The sequence below is a fragment of the Eschrichtius robustus genome, chromosome 19 (assembly GCF_028021215.1).
Source record: "Eschrichtius robustus isolate mEscRob2 chromosome 19, mEscRob2.pri, whole genome shotgun sequence".
Classification (NCBI taxonomy): Eukaryota; Metazoa; Chordata; class Mammalia; order Artiodactyla; family Eschrichtiidae; genus Eschrichtius; species Eschrichtius robustus.
In genome coordinates, this window is record NC_090842.1 from 753222 (window position 1) to 770527 (window position 17306).

At 61.1% G+C, this 17306-nt stretch overlaps 3 protein-coding genes and 1 long non-coding RNA gene across 12 annotated transcripts in view; 2 read left to right on the plus strand and 2 right to left on the minus strand.

The window, feature by feature from the left end:
- Window positions 1-116, plus strand: part of VPS9D1 (VPS9 domain containing 1) — a 12095-nt gene extending 11979 nt beyond the window's left edge. For all 3 annotated transcript variants that reach the window (XM_068528420.1, XM_068528422.1, XM_068528421.1), the window contains exon 16: window positions 32-116. In XM_068528420.1, the coding sequence (XP_068384521.1) occupies window positions 32-60 (29 nt within the window). In that variant the 3' untranslated portion in view covers window positions 61-116. The remainder of the gene's footprint in view (window positions 1-31) is intronic.
- Window positions 1-2742, minus strand: part of LOC137753323 (uncharacterized) — an 11381-nt gene extending 8639 nt beyond the window's left edge. Inside the window, exons 1-2 of the long non-coding RNA XR_011071449.1 lie at window positions 2391-2742; window positions 407-637 (exon numbers count right to left, since the gene is read on the minus strand). This is a non-coding gene — a long non-coding RNA (uncharacterized lncRNA). The remainder of the gene's footprint in view (window positions 1-406; window positions 638-2390) is intronic.
- SPATA2L (spermatogenesis associated 2 like) lies at window positions 2614-6959 on the plus strand. The gene is made up of 3 exons (XM_068528430.1): window positions 2614-2694; window positions 2919-3222; window positions 5100-6959. Exons 2-3 carry the CDS (start codon window positions 2920-2922, stop codon window positions 6012-6014), a joined length of 1218 nt encoding a protein of 405 aa, XP_068384531.1. The 5' UTR covers window positions 2614-2694; window position 2919; the 3' UTR covers window positions 6015-6959.
- CDK10 (cyclin dependent kinase 10) lies at window positions 6947-17168 on the minus strand. Of its 7 annotated transcripts, XM_068528438.1 has the most exons (14): window positions 14741-15064; window positions 13141-13244; window positions 12939-13011; window positions 12219-12290; window positions 11101-11203; window positions 10880-10961; window positions 10712-10779; window positions 9797-9849; window positions 9559-9628; window positions 8875-8934; window positions 8364-8487; window positions 8149-8288; window positions 7858-7910; window positions 6947-7656 (listed from the first exon to the last, which is right to left on the minus strand). In XM_068528438.1, exons 4-14 carry the CDS (start codon window positions 12235-12237, stop codon window positions 7550-7552), a joined length of 879 nt encoding a protein of 292 aa, XP_068384539.1. In that variant the 5' UTR covers window positions 12238-12290; window positions 12939-13011; window positions 13141-13244; window positions 14741-15064; the 3' UTR covers window positions 6947-7549. The 7 variants fall into 7 exon arrangements, with proteins under 7 accessions (XP_068384539.1, XP_068384536.1, XP_068384533.1 ...); XM_068528435.1 differs by lacking the exons at window positions 13141-13244; window positions 14741-15064 and adding an exon at window positions 16785-17168; XM_068528432.1 differs by lacking the exons at window positions 13141-13244; window positions 14741-15064 and adding an exon at window positions 15228-15365 and having other exon boundaries at window positions 8149-8276.
- Window positions 17169-17306: the final 138 nt, after the last annotated feature.

Genomic DNA, 17306 nt, shown 5'->3' on the forward strand with positions numbered 1-17306 from the left:
CTGGACCTGACTGTGTGTTCTGTGCACGCAGTGTCCCAAGGCTGTGCGGGAACCTCGTGAGGAAAGTGAGGCACGGAAGGGGAAACGCCTTCTCCAGGCCACACCTCCCGGTGGCAGAGCTCGCTTCGAGCCCAGCAGGTTGACTCCGGAGGCCAGAGGGGGCCGGGGACGTGACCCCAAGGGCAGGCCAACCCGAGTTCCGGGGGCAGCTGCCTCTTCCGGGAGCCTTTGTGGGCAGGGGTCCCCTGCCCACCAGCACCCCAGGAACGACAGGCGGGCACCCGCCTGCTCACCCTGCCCTGCCCTCAAAGCTCTCAGTCCCTGAGTCCCTGCCCTCTCCAGAAGAAGCCCCCTAGCCCTGGACACAAGGCCCAGCCAGCCATGAAGCCTGGGGAGGCTGACCCACCTGCTCCAGGCCTTGGCGGTCTCAAGGATGGGATTTTAAGCCCCCTTTCATAGAGCAGGTGGACGGTGGAGCGAAGCCTGACCGTGGGCGCTCCTGCTGGCTTTGGGGAGCTCTCTGGAAGTGCTGATCAGACGGCCTTCCTGCTGCTGACTCTGGGCCAGTCCTTCAGCCTCTCCCAGCCTACAGCCTTCCGTAAGACGGGTGAGTGATGGATTCTTCACACAGAAAATCCTGCAGATCAACAAGAAAAAGGCAGGAGCCCCAGTCAGGAAAATAGCAAAGGCTGTGAACAGGCTGTCTTCAGAAGAACTTTAAAAAGCTCATCAGCATAAGAAGAGGTGTTTAAAGTCATTTTAAAAATCAAGAAATGCAAATTAAAACACTTACAAGACAGACCTTCCCTTGCACTGAACTGGTGAAGATGAGACAGCTGGATGATGAGGAGAGTGGTGCTGCCTGGGAGACTGGACCCAGCCGCACGGTGTGCAGCGTGCTGGGCGATGGTCCAGGGAGCTGCGGTCCTGGCCGAGGTAGGTATTAACTGACCCTCCCACCCAGCTGCTCCTCCCGGTTATAGCCCAGGGTCACAGGAGGACTCCTACGCAGCTGGTGCTGAGGCAGTGTGGCGTCCACCCCCCTGCTGTGTAACAAACCAGCCCACTCACTGGCTTAAACATGCGACAGCCATTTGCTTTGCTTGTGAAACTCCCATCTCGGCAGGGTTCAGTGGGGACATCTTATCTCTGCCCCACCTGCAGCATCAGCTAGGTCAGCTACCTTCCAAGTTGGGGTGACCCAAGGTCAAGGGGTTGGGGTCATTTGGAGATTTGTCTACACGTCTGCCATCAGTGAGGGCCTCAGGGTTGTGGGAACAGCCGTGGGAGGCCTGCATTCATTTCCTGTAACTAGCTACCGGGGAGCTTAAAACAACAAAAATTTACTCTCAAAGTCCTGAAGTCTGAAGTCAAGGCGTCCACAGGGCCGTGGCCCAGCAGAGTGCTAGACCAGAACCCTTTCCTGCCTCGTCCAGCTCCGGGGGCTCCTGCAGTCTCTGCCTGTAGCTGCAAGTCTCTGCATCCATCATATGCCTCCTCCCGAAGTATGTAACCTTCCTCCTTACAAAGACATCATTCTGACAGGGTTTAGGGTCCACCCTAATCCAGTCTGACTTCATCTTAACTGGTTATATCTCCAAAGATCCTATTTCCAAATATGCTCACATTCCCGGGTTCCATGGATTTTGGACATTATTCAGCCTTCATTATTCGGCCCCTTCATGCAGCTGCTTTCCTCCCGGCCCCTTCATGCAGCTGCTTTCCTCCCAGTCTGTGGCTAGGTCCCAAAATTGAGCGTCTCAAGACAACAAGGCAGTTTTATGACTTAACCTGGAAAGCCACGCAACGTCACTTCCATTCAACGGGTCGTCTATGCGACTACTCCTCCAAGGGAGGACGGTGCAAAGACCTGCCCAGGTTCGAGTGGCACACTGAGACAGAGCTATGCTCCCTGGAGTAGCACACAACAGTTAACAGCGAACACCTGGGGCCACGCAAACAGCACTCAGAACAGGAGCGGAGAAGCAGGGTTGGACACAGAGCAGAACATCGGATCCGCTGCCTGGAAGCGACTCTGACCTAAGCAGAAAGGCGCCTTCACGCCGCCTCAAAGAGGCCCGGGTTGCTGATTTGTTTTTTGGGGGGGGAGGAGGGAGGGTGCGGCGCCCCCAGCAGTGGGAGCGCGGAGTCTTAAACGACTGGACCACCAGGAAAGTCCCCTGAGGTTGCAGTTTTAAATCACGCTGAAACGCCCGGCCGGCTTCCACCTGGAGCGCTGGCCCCGCCAGAGGGCGGCTCGACCCCTCCCTCCCTCCCGTATCTGGTCAATCCCCGTTAGGCAACGAGAAGGGTCCCGCCCCTGTTGGGTAGCCCCGCCCCCCGGAGATGGCCCCGCTCCCGGAAGGCGCACGAAGAGCCACGGTAGGTACCTGCTTCCTTGGCACCCTGGCGCTCCCAAGGGTCCAGCTCGGGAGGTCGGCGCCCGCCTCGGTGGGAGCGTCCACGGTGTTCCCCCTGTCCTCGGCTCCGCAGGCCGTGGAGATGCGTCGCGTTTGTGCTCCCGGGTCCTCGCCAGGCCCCGCCCTCTCCGCGTTGGCGGAGGGGGCGGTGCCCGAAGAGACCCCGCCCCTAACGTCACGGCCGAAGGGCGGAGCCGGCCCCGGCGGAAGCGAGCTGCTGCTGGAGAGGCCTGAACAGAGCAGCGGGCGCTCGGGGACTGCTGGTGACAGACAGGTAGGGCTGTCGTCCTCCGGGCCCACAGCACGATCTGGTGGACAAGGGGGTCTCTGCTCGGGAAGGGAGACTAAGGTGGCGCACGTCTCCAGGGAGGGGGGTGCTGTAGATACCAGGGGCGCACAGTTGGTGGGGGACCTGTGGATGCAGGCGGGGGCTTTGGAGGCGCGCAGCGGACAGGGAGGGGCCTCTGGGTCCTGATATACCCTATTCCCGCCCGCAAGCATGGGCAGCAGCTCGCTGTCCGAGGACTACCGTCTGTGCCTGGAGCGCGAACTTAGGCACGGCCGCGCGGGCGTGTGCGGGGACCCATCGCTGCGCGCCGTGCTCTGGCACATCCTGGTGGAAGACTTCGACCTGCATGGGGCGCTGCAGGATGACGCGCTGGCACTACTCACCGATGGCCTGTGGGGCCGCGCCGACCTGGCCCCTGCGTTGCGTGGCCTGGCCCGCGCCTTCGAGCTGCTGGAGTTGGCCGCCGTGCACCTGTATCTGTTGCCTTGGAGGAAAGAGTTCACCACCATCAAGGTAGGGCGCCGGGCCGAGTTGGGGCCCCTGCCCAGTCTACTGGGGGTTGGCTACCATCGGGACGGTGGCTACCGTCGGGCATAAAGGATTTCAGGTGTCCTCAGAGGCTGATAGGCTTCAGAGAGCTTAGTGTGCTGAGGGGTCCTGGGCGTGTTGGAGCATCTCTTGGCCGAGGTTCCCCTTCGTACTCCTGGGGCTGAGAACATGGGGTGGGTGGGTGGAGGTCACCTGTTTGGATACCTGCCTTCCGAGGGGGATCCTCCTCCTTAAAGCTTGCATGACTGCCGTCCCCAAAGTGGCTTTGTGGCCCCAGTTACCATAGAAATCCTAGGACAGGCACAAGGGAAGGACTGGGCATTCCAGGGTCACTCTAATCTCTCCAGGGTGTGGGCTGATCCCATTTGTGGAAGAGGACATGAGATGGGTTATCCCCTATGAAGTAGGCAGGGGCTGGGGGTGCCCCTGCGTGTCCTAGGGGAGCCGGGCTAAACAAGAACCTAGCTCACCCTCCAGCCTGGGTAGAGCTGAGCCCGGGGCCGGCCGGGCCCCTCCAGGTGAGCTGCAGGCTGGCAGGAGGGGGCAGGCTGCCTTGTGCTCTGAGCTAATTCAGAAGAGTGGGAAGGTAATGATGTCACTGGGCACGTGGGCGGCTGCCTCCACTGGTTGCCATGGCAGCAGCAGCAGCCTCTCTCAGTGAGGTGAGCCTCGGAGCCCACTGCTCCACTGGGACACCTGCTGGTCTGAGGTTCTAGGACTTTCATTCATCCATTCAGACCAGAGGGCAGGATGCAGCCCCACGGGGGGCCAAGAGCAGAACAGACAGGCCTGATCTTGAGATGCGCACGGGCTTCAGCACTGGGCAGACCTGGACGGGGTCTGCTTCTGCCGGCTCTGTGGCTTGGGGCAAGTTACCTAATCTTTTGGAATCCATTCCTTCCTCCATGAAGCAAACACGAGAACAGTCCAGCTCAAGGTCCATTGTAAGGGGTGAAGGCACAGCCCTGGGAACAATCTTACACACAGCAGTGCCCCATCTGTGGAGGTACTGTCATCAGCTGTAAGCAGAGGGACGCTCACAGGGTCCCAGAATCAAGGAACTGTAGACACGTGAGAGACACGTGATCACCATCCTAGGAACCGTTCTAGTTCCTTTGCAGCCTGGAGCCTCCAAAAACTACAGATGTTCCATCCGTGTGGTGGAAAGCTGCACAGCTGGAGAAGTGAATGGCTAGGCCCCTGTCGTGATAGGGAAAGCTCTCGGAAACTGGAAGAGCAGAGTTCAGAATGAGGCGTTCAGGAGGCTACCTGCTCAGAGCAAATAAGCACCTGTATTCTTTGTGTGTTTGCATGACCGCTCAGCAGGTACACAGGAAACTGACTAGAGTAGCAAACCCCCACAGGTGAGAGGAGGTGGAGGGGACCCAGAGGGCAGCGAGATTTCTCAACGTAGGGGCTCTTTAGTTAGCTTGTTCTATGACCCAGGTGAAATGTGTTAGATTAAAAAATTGTGATGCCTGGGCCTACCTCAGCCAGTGAGATCAGAGTCTCTGGGGGTGGCCCTGAGCGTCTACGGTTTTTTTGTTTTGGGCCGCGCAGCTTGCGGGATCTCAGTTCCCCGACCGGGGACTGAACCCAGGCCCCAGCAGTGAAAGCACCGAATCCTAACCACTAGACCACCAGGGAACTCCCAGCATGTATGTTTTTAAAACAGCTCCTCTGGAGGGAGTGTCAGCACATCCCAGACCGCCTTGGGGCCATGCCGCCCCCCTGGGGGTGAGGATGGTGGCCCCCAAAGCAGGCCACAGCCGGAGTGCAGCCGAGGGCAGGGCAGGTCTGCGGGACGGTGGGCTGCCGCCGACCGGCCCCCTCCCTTGCAGACTTTCTCAGGGGGCTACGTGCACGTGCTGAAGGGCGCACTCTCGGAGGACCTCCTCATCCAGAGCTTCCAGAAGATGGGCTATGTGCGCAGGGACGACCACCGCCTCATGGTGGCCGCCCCGCCCCCCGCCCGCCAGCTTGTGCAGGTGGCCCTGGGCTGCTTTGCCCTGCGTCTGGAGTGTGAGATCCTGGGCGAGGTGCTGGCGCAGCTGGGCACCAGCGTGCTGCCGGCCGAGGAGCTGCTGCAGGCGCGGCGGGCCAGCGCGGACGTGGCCTCCTGCGTGGCCTGGCTGCAGCAGCGACTAGCCCGTGAAGAGGAGCCGCCACCTGTGCCCCCCCGTGGCTCCCCGGCCCGGTGCCAGGCCCGGCTGGACCTGTACCGGGACCTGCAGGAGGATGAGGGCTCAGACGAGACCAGCCTATACGGGGGACCCTCGCCAGGCCCCGACTCACCGCCCACGGAGCTAGCCTGCCAGCCTCTCTTCTGGGAGCAGAGCGCCAGACTGTGGGGCGTGGGGGGCGGGGCCTGGGAGGCTGAGGCCAGCAGCCCGGCCTCGGAGGAGGAGCCCGAGGCCGAGGTCTTCTCCCTCCTCTCACTGCGCCAAGAGCTGCTCAGTCGGCCCGGAGACCTGGCCGCCCCCCAAGCCCCTGGAACCCCTGAGCAGGCCAGCCCCCGCCGAGTCCCCGAGCCCCCTGGCTACCAGACACACAGCTGCCTGGGCCCTGGCGCCCTCCCCGCCCTCTGCTGTGACACGTGTCGCCAGCTGCACACTGCCCACTGTGCCGCCCTGGCCACCTGCCGCCCGGGCCACCCGCTGCGCGCCCTGCACGGAAACCACCAGCGGCGCCTGTGGCTTCAGCGAGCCCAGGTGGACGCCTTGCTCTACGATGCCCCTAGGCCCGCCTGGCCCTAAGCCCAGGGCTTTCTGGAGACATGTTCCGCGGTGCTTTTCTGGGCCTCATCCCTCCTCAGGCCCGGGCCACTGGCCACCCTGCCCCTCCTGCCCCCCAAGGGTGCTGAGCACAGCGGCGGGTCAGGGGTCATGGCGTCTCAGCCCCGCTACGTGAGAGGTGGGGGCCCAGTCTTCCTGGGAAAGCTGCTGGCCCGCCCCCAGGGAGCACCCTCCCCCTCCTCTCCCAACCCTCCCCGGCCCCACCACCGGCCCCAGCGCCGCAGCTCCTGACCTGCTCCCTGCAAGTGCCCAAGGGGGTGCTCCAGAGAGGAGTGTCCCTGGGGGCTCAGGTGACCTCATGAGCCCCTGAGCTTTGCTAAGACCATTTTAGGGGCTCTGCCAGGTGCATGGCTGACCCGGCTAAGAGGACCTGGCCCCCCATGGGTGTCACAGACCTGCACTGAATGAGCTGAGTGCTGGCCTGAGACCAGCCCCATGGGCTCCAGTCAGAGCTGGGTGGGGAAGCTGGACCGAAGGACAGAAGAGAAATGATCTAGTCTCCAACCGGAGCGAGTGCCCACGAGTTCCAGAGAACAGCAGGCGGGAGATAGGGAGCCACAGAGCCCGAGAGGCTGTCACCCCACTTCCGGGTGGAGCATGGGGGCTTCTGAGCAATCAGTACCCCAGCAGCTTCCCTGCTACATCTTCCTGCTGTCCGGCTCCGGAAGGCAGGATGGGAGATCTCCAAGGCTCCCACCCCAGAGCCCACCTGGGTCCAGCGGTAAAGATGCACCAGCTGCCAGCCGCCAGCCTGCTCACAGGGCTAGAGGGGGTGGGTCTGCCCACCTGGGCCTGGGGCGGGGCCAGTCTTGTGTGTGGCCCCTCCTCCCCACACCTGTCCGTCACATGAATCACAACCTCAAAGTACATTAAAGGACGCTGGATCCAGCTGCGTCTGTGAGGAAAGCGTTTATCTCTCCGAGGCCCAACCATGCCCCTCCCCAGGGGGCTCAGTGGGGAGTGGGGACAGGGCACAGCCCCCAACCCAAGGCCGTCCCTCTGGTGGGCTCAGAGCCGCCCAGACTCCAGTCCACCAAGCTGGCTGCACACCACCCCCCACCCCTCCTTCCCACTGAGTCCTGCAGCCCCAGCGGGGGGTCACCGTAGCCTCTCCCTTCCCAGGCAGACCCTGGGGATCAAGTGGGGACAAAAGTGACCATGTGGGATCGGCTCGTCCCAAGCCAGAGAGACCTCCTGAGATGGGCCCAGCCAAGTTTCCTCCTGGGAAGTGAGTGTCTGAGGGCTTGGCAACAGGTGGACCCAGCCCAGCCACCAGATGGCAGAGCCACGAGACGACAGAGCCACCAGGTGGCACCCGGCAGGCCAGCCTCAGGGTGTCTGGGCCTGCAGGGCGCACCCACTGGCATCCCCCCGTGTCCCTACCCTGCCGTTCTGGGGCAGCGGTGGGCGGAGGAGGTGCAGGAAGCGGTGCAGTCAGCTGGAGCAGCTGGTTGGTCCTGGCCGAGCGACAGGCCGGACCCCAGGGGCCCCTGCCCTCAGGGCTTGCAGCGCCGGCTCTGGCTCTCAGCGCCTGAGGACGTGGCCGGGGCAGCACGCTTGTTGCGGTGGTGGGGGAAGGTGGGCATGAGCTCCGGCTCGCAGGCTGCAGGGAGGGGGCTGCTCAGCGCCAGGTGGGGAGGGCCCCCCACGCCTCCCTCTGCTCCCCTCCTGACCCTGCACACGGTTCCTGCAGCAAGAGCAGCCCGTGCCTGCTCGGGCCCCACCGCCCACCTGCCCAACACCGGCCCCGGCCCCGGACAGGGGCCCCCAGCCAAGCGCCGGCCAGGGGGCGGGGGAGACTCACGCAGGGGCTTCTCCTTGAAGTAGGAGCTCTCCAGGCAGTCGCCGGCCGTCGCCCTGGAGAGAAGGCCTTGCCGTTCGTGGGGCCCGGGCCTGGCCGAGGCCCATCTCCCTCACACCCGCCCCACACAGCAGACAGCTGGGTGGCAGATAGGGACCGGGGACCCAGAAATCCACAGGAGACTCAGAAAGGGCTTCATGACCTGGGTGGGCAGAGGCCCGGGCCTCACACGTCCGTCTGGGAGGGGCCCTCTCGGTCACGGCACCCCTGCCCGCCCGCAGGCCGGGTCAGCACCTTTTCTTGGGGTCGTACATGAAGAGAAGGTTCAGCAGGCGCAGGCCGGCCTCCGAGAGCCACGGGAACTTGTGCTTCAGGTTGTTGTAGGGCTGCTTCCTCAGACTGTACTGGCTGACCAGTGGCAGCTGGGAGAAGCCCTGTGGGTGGGAGTGGCAGCTGCAGGCTGGTGGCCGGCAGGGGGCAGGAGAGGGGAGGGCAGGGCCGGCACTCACCGGCCAGATGTTCTCACTGGGCGTCCCCAGCAGCTGTACGATCAGGTCCACCTGGTGGATCTCGGAAGTGCCGGGGAGAAGGGGCTTATGGGCCAGCAGCTCAGCCAGGATGCAGCCCACGGCCCTGCAGAGGAGCACGGGGCCTCAGCTCAGCTCCTCCGGCTCTGCAGAACACCACTCCGCCGGGACCCGTCCCCCGTGTGCTGGGGTCAGAGGACGGGGGCAGAGCTGGGAGGAGGTAACGACGGGAAGGGCAGGTGACCACTGGGTTCTCCCCCCGGGCCATGTGACCTGGCACCAGCAGGCCTCTCTGAGTGGCCACGAGGGCGGGTCCTCAGTGACGGGGGCCGTGAACGCCGAAGCCGTCTTACTCTGCCTCTCGGGACCCCAAGCGTAGGCCCACCTTCCTGGGAGCTGGGAGGCTGGCGAGACCCCAGCCCCACTCCTGCCCCGCCAGCTCCCACAAGACCACCCCGCCCTTCCCAAGGCCCTGGGCGCATCCACCCCTCACCACATGTCGATGCTGGTGGTCTGCGTGGTGGTCCCCAGCAGCAGTTCAGGGGCTCGGTACCTGCGAACAGAAGCCCCCACCTTGGGCCTGGCAGTTCCTCTCCTCCGGCCCGGCCTCCGCGAGGCACTGCGGCTCTGCACCAGCCCACCCACCGGCCGCCACCCTCCCTGAGAGCCAGAATCGGCCTGGACGAAGGAGCATGAAGGCCAGCTCGGCTGTCCCTTCCACTAAACCCGCCAAACACGACAGCACACGAGGCAGCAGCTGCTGTCACTGGACGGCTCCCGCGTGCAGCAGTGTCCTGTGCTGGCCCGTTCTATACAGGTCGGGGCTGAGTGACACATGGCCGGAGGCATCCTGCCCTAAACCACAACCCCGTTCTTCTTCAAAATGTTGAGTGAGAAATAATTACAGAGGACATACACTGTTCCTGTCCTCCCGTCAGTGAAGCCACCGCCCCTTCCGAGCAGCTCAGAGCCAGGCTGGGGGTCTGGCTGCCACAGGGCAGAGCGGTGCCCCATCTGGACGGGGCAGGTCCTTCCCGGTGACAGCCCTGCTCTGCCTCAGGAGCCATCCACACCCAGCCTCCGAGTGTGTGCAGCCCCACAGCTTAAAAACCTCCAAGGTCCTTGTGCAGCTTCAGCATGACCCCCCCCCCACTTCCCATGGTCCCCAGGGACTCACCAGAGGGTGACCACCTTGGGGGTCATTGGCTTCACCGGGATGCCATAGGCCCGGGCCAGGCCGAAATCCGCTGTGACAGAGGCAGACAGACGGGAGGGTGAGTGTCACCCAGTGAAGGCTGCCCACTGACGTCTGCAGCCGGCTTGTAGCGTGCAGGGTGCTTATCGGGACCGGCCCGCCACCCCGTCGAGGTGGCGCTCATGGAGGCCCCCACCACAGAACCAGCACCTGCACCCACCTGTCTTCACGCAGCCCTTATCCGTCATGAGCAAGTTAGAGACCTTCAGATCCCTGTGACAGAAAGAGAACACCAGTGCTTCCCAGGAAGATGCTGCATGGGGTAAAGACGCTGTCACCGTCGCAGTGATACTTAGAACATTTCCCCATACGTCTCCTCCTGTTTGCACTTTTATTTTTTTTAATTTTTTTTATGTGGACCATTTTTAAAGTCTCTACTGAATTTGTTGCAATATTGCTTCTGTTTTATGTTTTGGATTTTCTGGCCGCGAGGCATGTGGGATCTTAGCTCCCCGACCAGCGATCGAACCCGCACCCCCTGCGTTGGAAGGCGAAGTCTAAACCACTGGACCACCACGGAAGTCCCTGCACTTCTTAAAAATGAGGACGGCAGGCAGTGCAAGGCGATTTGGCAACTGGGAACACCAGAGAGAGCTCTCAGTAATTTTCTGAGAACCTGGCAGAGGAGGCCGTGAGCCCAGGTCTGACTTCCAGCGCTGTGTCTGATCCCCACCCAGGCCATGCGAGCCACCGAGGGCACACGGAGCTGCTGCCTGCAAGGTCCTGCCCGGGCCTGCAGGACCCTCCCCTCTGCCCCTCCAGTCTCTGCCCTTCCTGGCCCGCCTTCCAGTAAGGCTCTCTCCACGGCAGCACTTCTCAGAGCCTGACTCGCTCGCACCATCGGCCCCCCAGAGGAGGAAACAGGTATTACCTGGTCCTGGACCGTCCCCCAGGAGCAGTTACAGAACCTCTACTGCCTCGAGGCTGCGCCTGCTGCTCTCCTGCATACTGGGCAACGTCAACTGGCACTGGGTCAGTACTGGCAGTCACACCTCCCCCACGTCACAAGCCAGCACTCCTCTGGAGAAAGGCCTCCTGAGGCCCTGCCCCAACCCAGGCCCGTGGCGCCGCCCACCTGTGGATGATGAAGTTCCGGTGCAAGTACTGGAGGCCCCGGAGCACCTGCAGCACGATGCACTTGACCTGCAGGGGGCCAGGACGCAGGGTCAGGGCAGCCTGCGTCCGCCACAATGTGCCGAACGAGGACTTGGGAAGCCCGCCACCACAGCCCCCAGCCTCACACCTGGGCCTCAGAGAAGGGCGTCGGCATGTTCTCCAGAAGGCTGGCCAGGTCCTGCTCACAGTAACCCATCACCAGGAAGATGCTGAAAAGAAGAGGGGGAAACGCAGGCCACCTCCCACCTCCTCCCAAGTGGGCCAAGGGACCCTCCTGGGGCAGCAGGAAGGGCAAGAGGGAGGGGGCTGGGCAGGACCCAACGTGGGGGCAGCAAGCAGACCACTCACCTCTCCAGGTGGTTCCCCACCACCACCTCCTTCAGCTCCACGATGTTTGGATGGCGGAGGCGAAGGAGCAGCGTGATCTCTCGAAGGCTGCTGATGGGGACCCCTGCAACCCAGCCCGGCCTCAGCGAGCCGCCCCCCCACTGCAGCCCAGCCCGGCCTCAGCGAGCCCCCCCCACTGCAGCCCAGCCCGGCCTCAGCGAGCCCCCCCCACTGCAACCCAGCCCGGCCTCAGCGAGCCCCCCACTGCAGTCAGGACCCCCTGACAGCCTCAGTGACGCCCAGGCTGCAGACAGGGACCCCTGACAGCCTCTGACCCCCACCCCTGCAGACAGGGACCCCTGACAGCCTCTGTGACGCCCAGCCCTGCAGACAGGGACCCCTGACAGCCTCTGTGACGCCCAGCCCTGCAGACAGGGACCCCTGACAGCCTCTGTGACGCCCAGCCCTGCAGACAGGGACCCCTGACAGCCTCAGTGACGCCCAGCCCTGCAGACAGGGACCCCTGACAGCCTCTGTGATGCCCAGCCCTGCAGACAGGGACCCCTGACAGCCAGCTACCTCAGTGAGCCCCCAACCCCAGTCCACATCAGCTCTCAGGGACCCCCATGCCCCCCGCTGTCAGGGCTCTGCCTGCTACCTCAGGGAGAAGCAAGGCCATCCTAACCAGCACCTTTAACCCTTCCCTCCTTCATCAAATGCAAGCAGCACTCTGTACTGACCCCTGTGCATGGCAGGTGGCCCCCAGTGAGCCCAGCACAGCCCTGCCTGCACAGGCAGCCAAGGGGCTGTCGGCAGGGGGGTGTGGAGCACACAGGGGCTGCCGGCTCAGTCTTGGGTGGGAAAGCCCTGTGGAGGGGTGACGCTGAGCTGAGACAGAAGATGAGGCAGAGTCACCCAATGGGAGGGTGAAGGGGATGAACTGCACAGGGCTCGGGGGGGCTGAGGCCTAGAGTGTGTGGGAGGGGCCAGGCTGCAGCCCCCAGAGATCAGCCTCCTTTGACCATCATGCAGACACCCTTGGGAAAAGCAGGCGCGACTTGGGGGGGGCCTCAGGCAACTCGCATCTTCCTCCCCCTCCCACGCGAGCTCAGAGCGGTCCGCGGCCCCTCCGCGCTCACCGTCCTTCTCCTTGTCCATCCGCACTTTCTTCAGGGCGACAATCTCATCCGTTTGGGTATCCCGGGCCCTATCTGGAATGGAAACTCCTCCAGGATAGGATCCAAGCCCGACCCCACCTTGTGGCCTCCTGCCCCACGGGGGCTCCCTTTCTCTTCCCCCTTGACTGCTGGGTACCCTGTGACAGCCCGTCCACACTCCTTGCAAGCAGAACCCGACCCTGCGAGATGTGCTCCCTGGGGCGTCCTCTGGCTTGAGCTGGTACAGGGCCCCTGGTTGTGAGAAGCTCCCTGTAAGTTTTCCTTCTTAGAGCTGGTATGCAGATCACTGCTTTGTGCTCTGTGGTTACTACGTTCTAATAGCAAATAAGGTAGCTTTTCTTGAAAAAGGAACTCTTATTTTGTCAAAGTTGGCTCCCCAAAGCACTGTGCTAAATTGTGCATCTTCCAAACCCGTAGCAGTTTGACGCACACCAATGTCCCAGCTGCTGTGGATGCAGCTCTGGCCGCTTTCTGAGCTGTGTACTTTATGGCCATAACAGCTACCTCTACTCACGGGTACACATTAGCAATCCGATGCTTGCGTTTATTCAGGAGTGGTGTGAAATCTGTGGCAATTCCACCAGGGATTAGAGGTCACCTGTCCCCTCCTTCCAGCCCTGCCACAGCTGCTGCTGCTGGGACAGTCCCTGGGCCCCCAGGCCTCCCACCATGGCCACTCACACACAATGCCGTAGGTGCCTTCCCCAATGCGGTTCAGCTTCTCAAACTCCTTCACGCTGCGGCACCGTCCCAGCTGAAAGAGAGAGGTGCTGGCGGTGAGGGGATCTGGCAGCTAATGGAACCAGAGATGGATATGGACACTCAATTTGTACCAAAAAGCCAGCTCATGTCCTGCTCACCAAACAGAAAGGTGACCACACACCTGGGTTTGTAGGTGAGAAAATGGGGTGATGATGCTGGCCACTTTGAATGTGAGATCAAAGACGGTCTAACCACTCCCTTTCAATTCCACGGTCCCGATGTGTGCTGCCCAAAAAGAGGAACCACCAGCCACATTTGGTTAAAATTAACTAAAATGAAACTCAAAGTCCATTTCTTCAGCTGCACAAGCCATGTGAAGTGCTCGATGGCCCCAGGCGGCTTATGGTGACCGTCCTGGACGATTCAGAAAACAGAGCATTTCCACCATCACAGAAAGTCCACTGCGCAGCACCCCTCTACATTACGCTCTGGGGTTTTCTCCGGCCGCCCAGTGGTTAGAACTCCGCACTCGCAGCGCCGAGGGCCTGGATTCAATCCCTGACCGGGGGAACTGACATCCCACAAGCTGCAGGGCGAGGCCATAAATAAATAAAGAAAGAAGCAAGCAAGCTCTGGACGTGGAAAAAGCTTGAAGAGCTTCACGAAACATCTACCAAGCACAGCGGAAACACTTCTGCGGCAAAAACTGTCTCAATCATCCACATGTTTCTTCCTCCTTTGGGTTATGAAACACTGCCCAGGGGCACATAGCCACCCAGCTGGTGGCCATAGTTCCCAGCCTCCCTTGCAGCTGGGTGTGACCATGTGACTAAATCCTGGCCAATGGGATGTGAGCAGAAGGGACAAGTGCAACTTCCTGATCAAAGGAGGCTGCTTGCCGCTCACTCCTTCCTGCCCCTTGAGGCAGGCTGGGATTTGGGTGGGCCACAGGTGGAGCAAAGAGACAACCTGAGTGCCTGGCCCACCTGTGAGACGTTAGGGGAGCCAGAAATAAAGTCCTGTACTTAAGCCACTGTATTTTGGGGTCTCCATGTTCTAGCAGAGAGCCTGTACCCTAATACACCTTCAGCTGTAACAGACTGAATGAGCACCTCCCCTTGGGTCGGAGAAGCACGTGCGGCAAGGTTCAAGTTCTAACAGCCCTTCTCTGGACTCCCTGCCTCTATTTACCTTGCCCTCCATCCTGGGGAACGAAGTCAGAGTCACCTGGCCTGTACTGAAGCCCTTCCACGGTTTCAGCTCGACCTAAGTGTCCTGTCTCTCTCCCGGCTGCACCCCTGGCGCTTCCCGTACACTCTGTACTTCGCGGGACTTTGCCCCTGCTGCTCCCCAGGCCTGGCAAGAACCCTCCTCATCTCTGCGTGTCCAAAACGCAGTCACACTTCCCCGCCCAGGAGAAATGCTACCGCTTCTCAAAACTGCTTCCTGGCCCCCAGCTGAAAACATTCTTTCTCTGAAAAATCCCAACACTTCGTCTCGCAGCACCTACTATCCTGCACTGTCCTCGTCCGGGTATGTCTTAACTCCCCACCGAGAGCCGCTGCTGCGAGTCTCGGTGATGAACGACGGCAGCGGACGGCTCAAGGGGGGTCCTGCGCTCACTCAGCCAGTCTGTTGGGATCCTTACTGGACACTGAGGCGGCCTCTCAGAGCACCAGCAAGTGGTTAAAACAATCCGCCGCCAGGGTTCACACCTACCCCTGCACGAGCCGTCTACCTTGGAGAAACCACCCAACGCCCCTAAGCTTCACCCTCCTCACCTCTACAAAGGGTACCCGAGAGGACTAAGTGACAGTTACACACGCCGAGGCCCCACACGGAGTAAGGCACAAACGAAGCTGCCGGGTCACAGGTGGGGCCCCGCGCCCGGTGCACCCACAGCCCGGTGGGAGACACGCCTCCAACTCTTTCCATGACTACTGTCTCCCGACACGAGGCGCCCGTCCCCGGCGCAAAACTAAGAAACGCCCGCGCTGGAGCGCGCTTTGGCCGAGGCGGCCGGCAGCCAGAGAGCCGGCCCTTCCCTCGCGCGGGCGTGACACGCCCCAGGGTCTGCGCACCGGCCGGGACCGGAGTCCCGGACGGCCGCCGCCGGCTTCCGCGCCTGTCGTGAGGAGCTCTGGGACTGTCGTTCCCGCTCGTGCCGGAAACCTGGCGCTTTAGCGCGACACTGAGGGCCCCAGTGCGTTTCGGCTCCGCCCTGCCGCCGGCGAGGACACAACTACCCCGAGCAGCCCCTCGTCGCACCCTGTGCTCTGGAGGCACCGTGAAGAAGCCTTCCTTACGGATACACTTCAAACGGATCTGTTCCGGCTCCGGCTCCGGCTCCCCCATGCCGAGCTCAGCGTCCCCACTTCCCGTGTGCGCAGGCGCAGACGGGTGTTCCTCGGAGCAAGCGCACGGCTTACTTCCGGGGCGTCCCCTCCTCAACAACGGTTACCAAGGAAACCTCCCGAAGACCCCACCCCACCCACGAGGACCTCAACTCCTACGATGCACTCGGACTAGCAAGGTTCTAGCTTTACTTTACTTTTAAGTGCGGGCACGTGACCGCGCTGGGGCGCTGAGTACCGGCCGCCGGAGGAGGAGGCCGAAGTCCGGGGGGCTGCAGGGGGCTGGGGGGCGGCTGCGGGGGCCGCGGGGCCGCGGGAGTTGCGCTGTAGAGCTCTCCCTCGGAGCACTGGAGGGCTGACCTGGAGCCAGGGAGGGAGGGGGCTCGGGCAGGGCCGGTGAGGACCGAGAGCTGAGGGCGCGTCCGAGAGCTGTGGAAAGAACTGACAGGACGCGGCGACGGAGGGACTGTGGGACCGAAGGGTCACCCAACACATCCGTGTTGAGCACCCACTACGTGCTCGGCCCTGTCAGGCTCTGCCCCGGCGGACCTTACATTCTAACTGGAGGCGGTCAACAAGTAAGTAAAGCAGAGGGCGTGCTAAGGAGAAAAACGAGGCAGGGCAGTGAGTGGCCAGTGTAGGAGGAGGGGTGCAGCTTCTCCTGTCACGGGGACTGTACTGTAAATGCTAAAATGATGCGAATGTAAGTTCAGGGCGTTTGATAATTACGAAATTAAATAATCATGAGTCAAAATGATTTAATTTAACCTAATTACCACATTCAGTTCATTCTGGTTTTTAGAATTCTGATAAGCTAAGCTCACGGCTAATAATGAGATTAGAATTAATGCCATGGTAAGTACAGTTTTTGGATTATTTGTTTGAGATGCTCAGGGCAGGGGTAGGAGGAGGGCAATTTCTAGGTCAAATAATAGAAATGCAACAGCTACTAGAAACTTTATAGAGAAGGAGAGGCACGCTGACCCAATGGGTTCAAATTCACCTTTGTATGGGCTTGATTTTTCTGTATAAATATTTAGTCGTGGCAGTCAGGATGCATAAATAAACATACTAAATAAATACAAATAAGGATGTTGATAATATGTTAGTAAACAATGTCAATATGAGATTTCTTTTTTCTTGGGTTATACCAAAACTCATGGATTGGAAGTCACTTGTACTGTTTACTACTAAAGAATATGACCCTCATCAATAGACAGAGACAGACCATGTGGACGGCCTGCTGACCGTTCCAGGAGCGAAGGAAGCTGACGTATACTGTCATCAGACTAAACGTATGAGCTCGGAGGGGCAGGGCACTCTCTCCAGCCACCCCGGAGGAGAGGGGACTCTGACCCAAGGGCTGCTGGTGAGGATGGACAGCTGAGGCTGGGGGTCCCCTGAACGGCCCCTCCCCACCAGGAGCCCTCAAACACAGCCAGAAAGAGGGGAAGTTGTCAGTTCAACTCACCTTCTCCCAGGGCAGCTCTGACAAAGCCACTTCCACAGTTCTAAGTGCCATGGCTGCCACCACTCCTGCATCCACATTCTTCTTCTGGATCCTATAATACCTTGCATCCTTAATACTCAAGCTAGGAGCCCTTGCACCCTCCAAGGTGACTGTGCACTTCCCTGTTCTGGGACCTAACACCTTAAGGTTTCGTCCTCAGAGTCCGACCTTTTGTTCAAGGGTGGGGGACACCTCCTCCGCTGTACCTGCTGAGTGCTTACACCACGCTCCTTCCGAAGCGAACGGGAAGGGTTCTAATGCCCATCCAGAGTCAGCAAGAGATGCTGCCTGCTGCCGGTTCATCACTCTGCACGGCCAGACAGCTCCAACTGTCTGGTCATCTCTTCACCGATTACCCCAGAGTCACTCTTGCCCTCTGCCAAGCTGCCTGCGGCTTTGGAGAAGCTGGGGAGAGCCTTGTTTACTGAAGGGGCACCTGCAGCTCTCCACAGGATAGGGCAGCCCTTTGCCATCACCTCTGAG

Coding starts and splice junctions, on each gene's coding strand:
- CDK10 (XM_068528431.1), bottom strand. CDS start 15,314: ATGGGGGAGCCGGAGCCGGAGCCGGAACAGATCCGTTTGAAGTGTATC. Junction 10,780..10,879: donor CGCCCTTCTCTGAGGCCCAG/GTGTGAGGCTGG, acceptor GGCCCCCTGCAG/GTCAAGTGCATCGTGCTGCA. Junction 9,850..10,711: donor CGGAACTTCATCATCCACAG/GTGGGCGGCGCC, acceptor TTTCTGTCACAG/GGATCTGAAGGTCTCTAACT.
- SPATA2L (XM_068528430.1), top strand. CDS start 2,920: ATGGGCAGCAGCTCGCTGTCCGAGGACTACCGTCTGTGCCTGGAGCGC. Junction 3,223..5,099: donor AAGAGTTCACCACCATCAAG/GTAGGGCGCCGG, acceptor CCTCCCTTGCAG/ACTTTCTCAGGGGGCTACGT.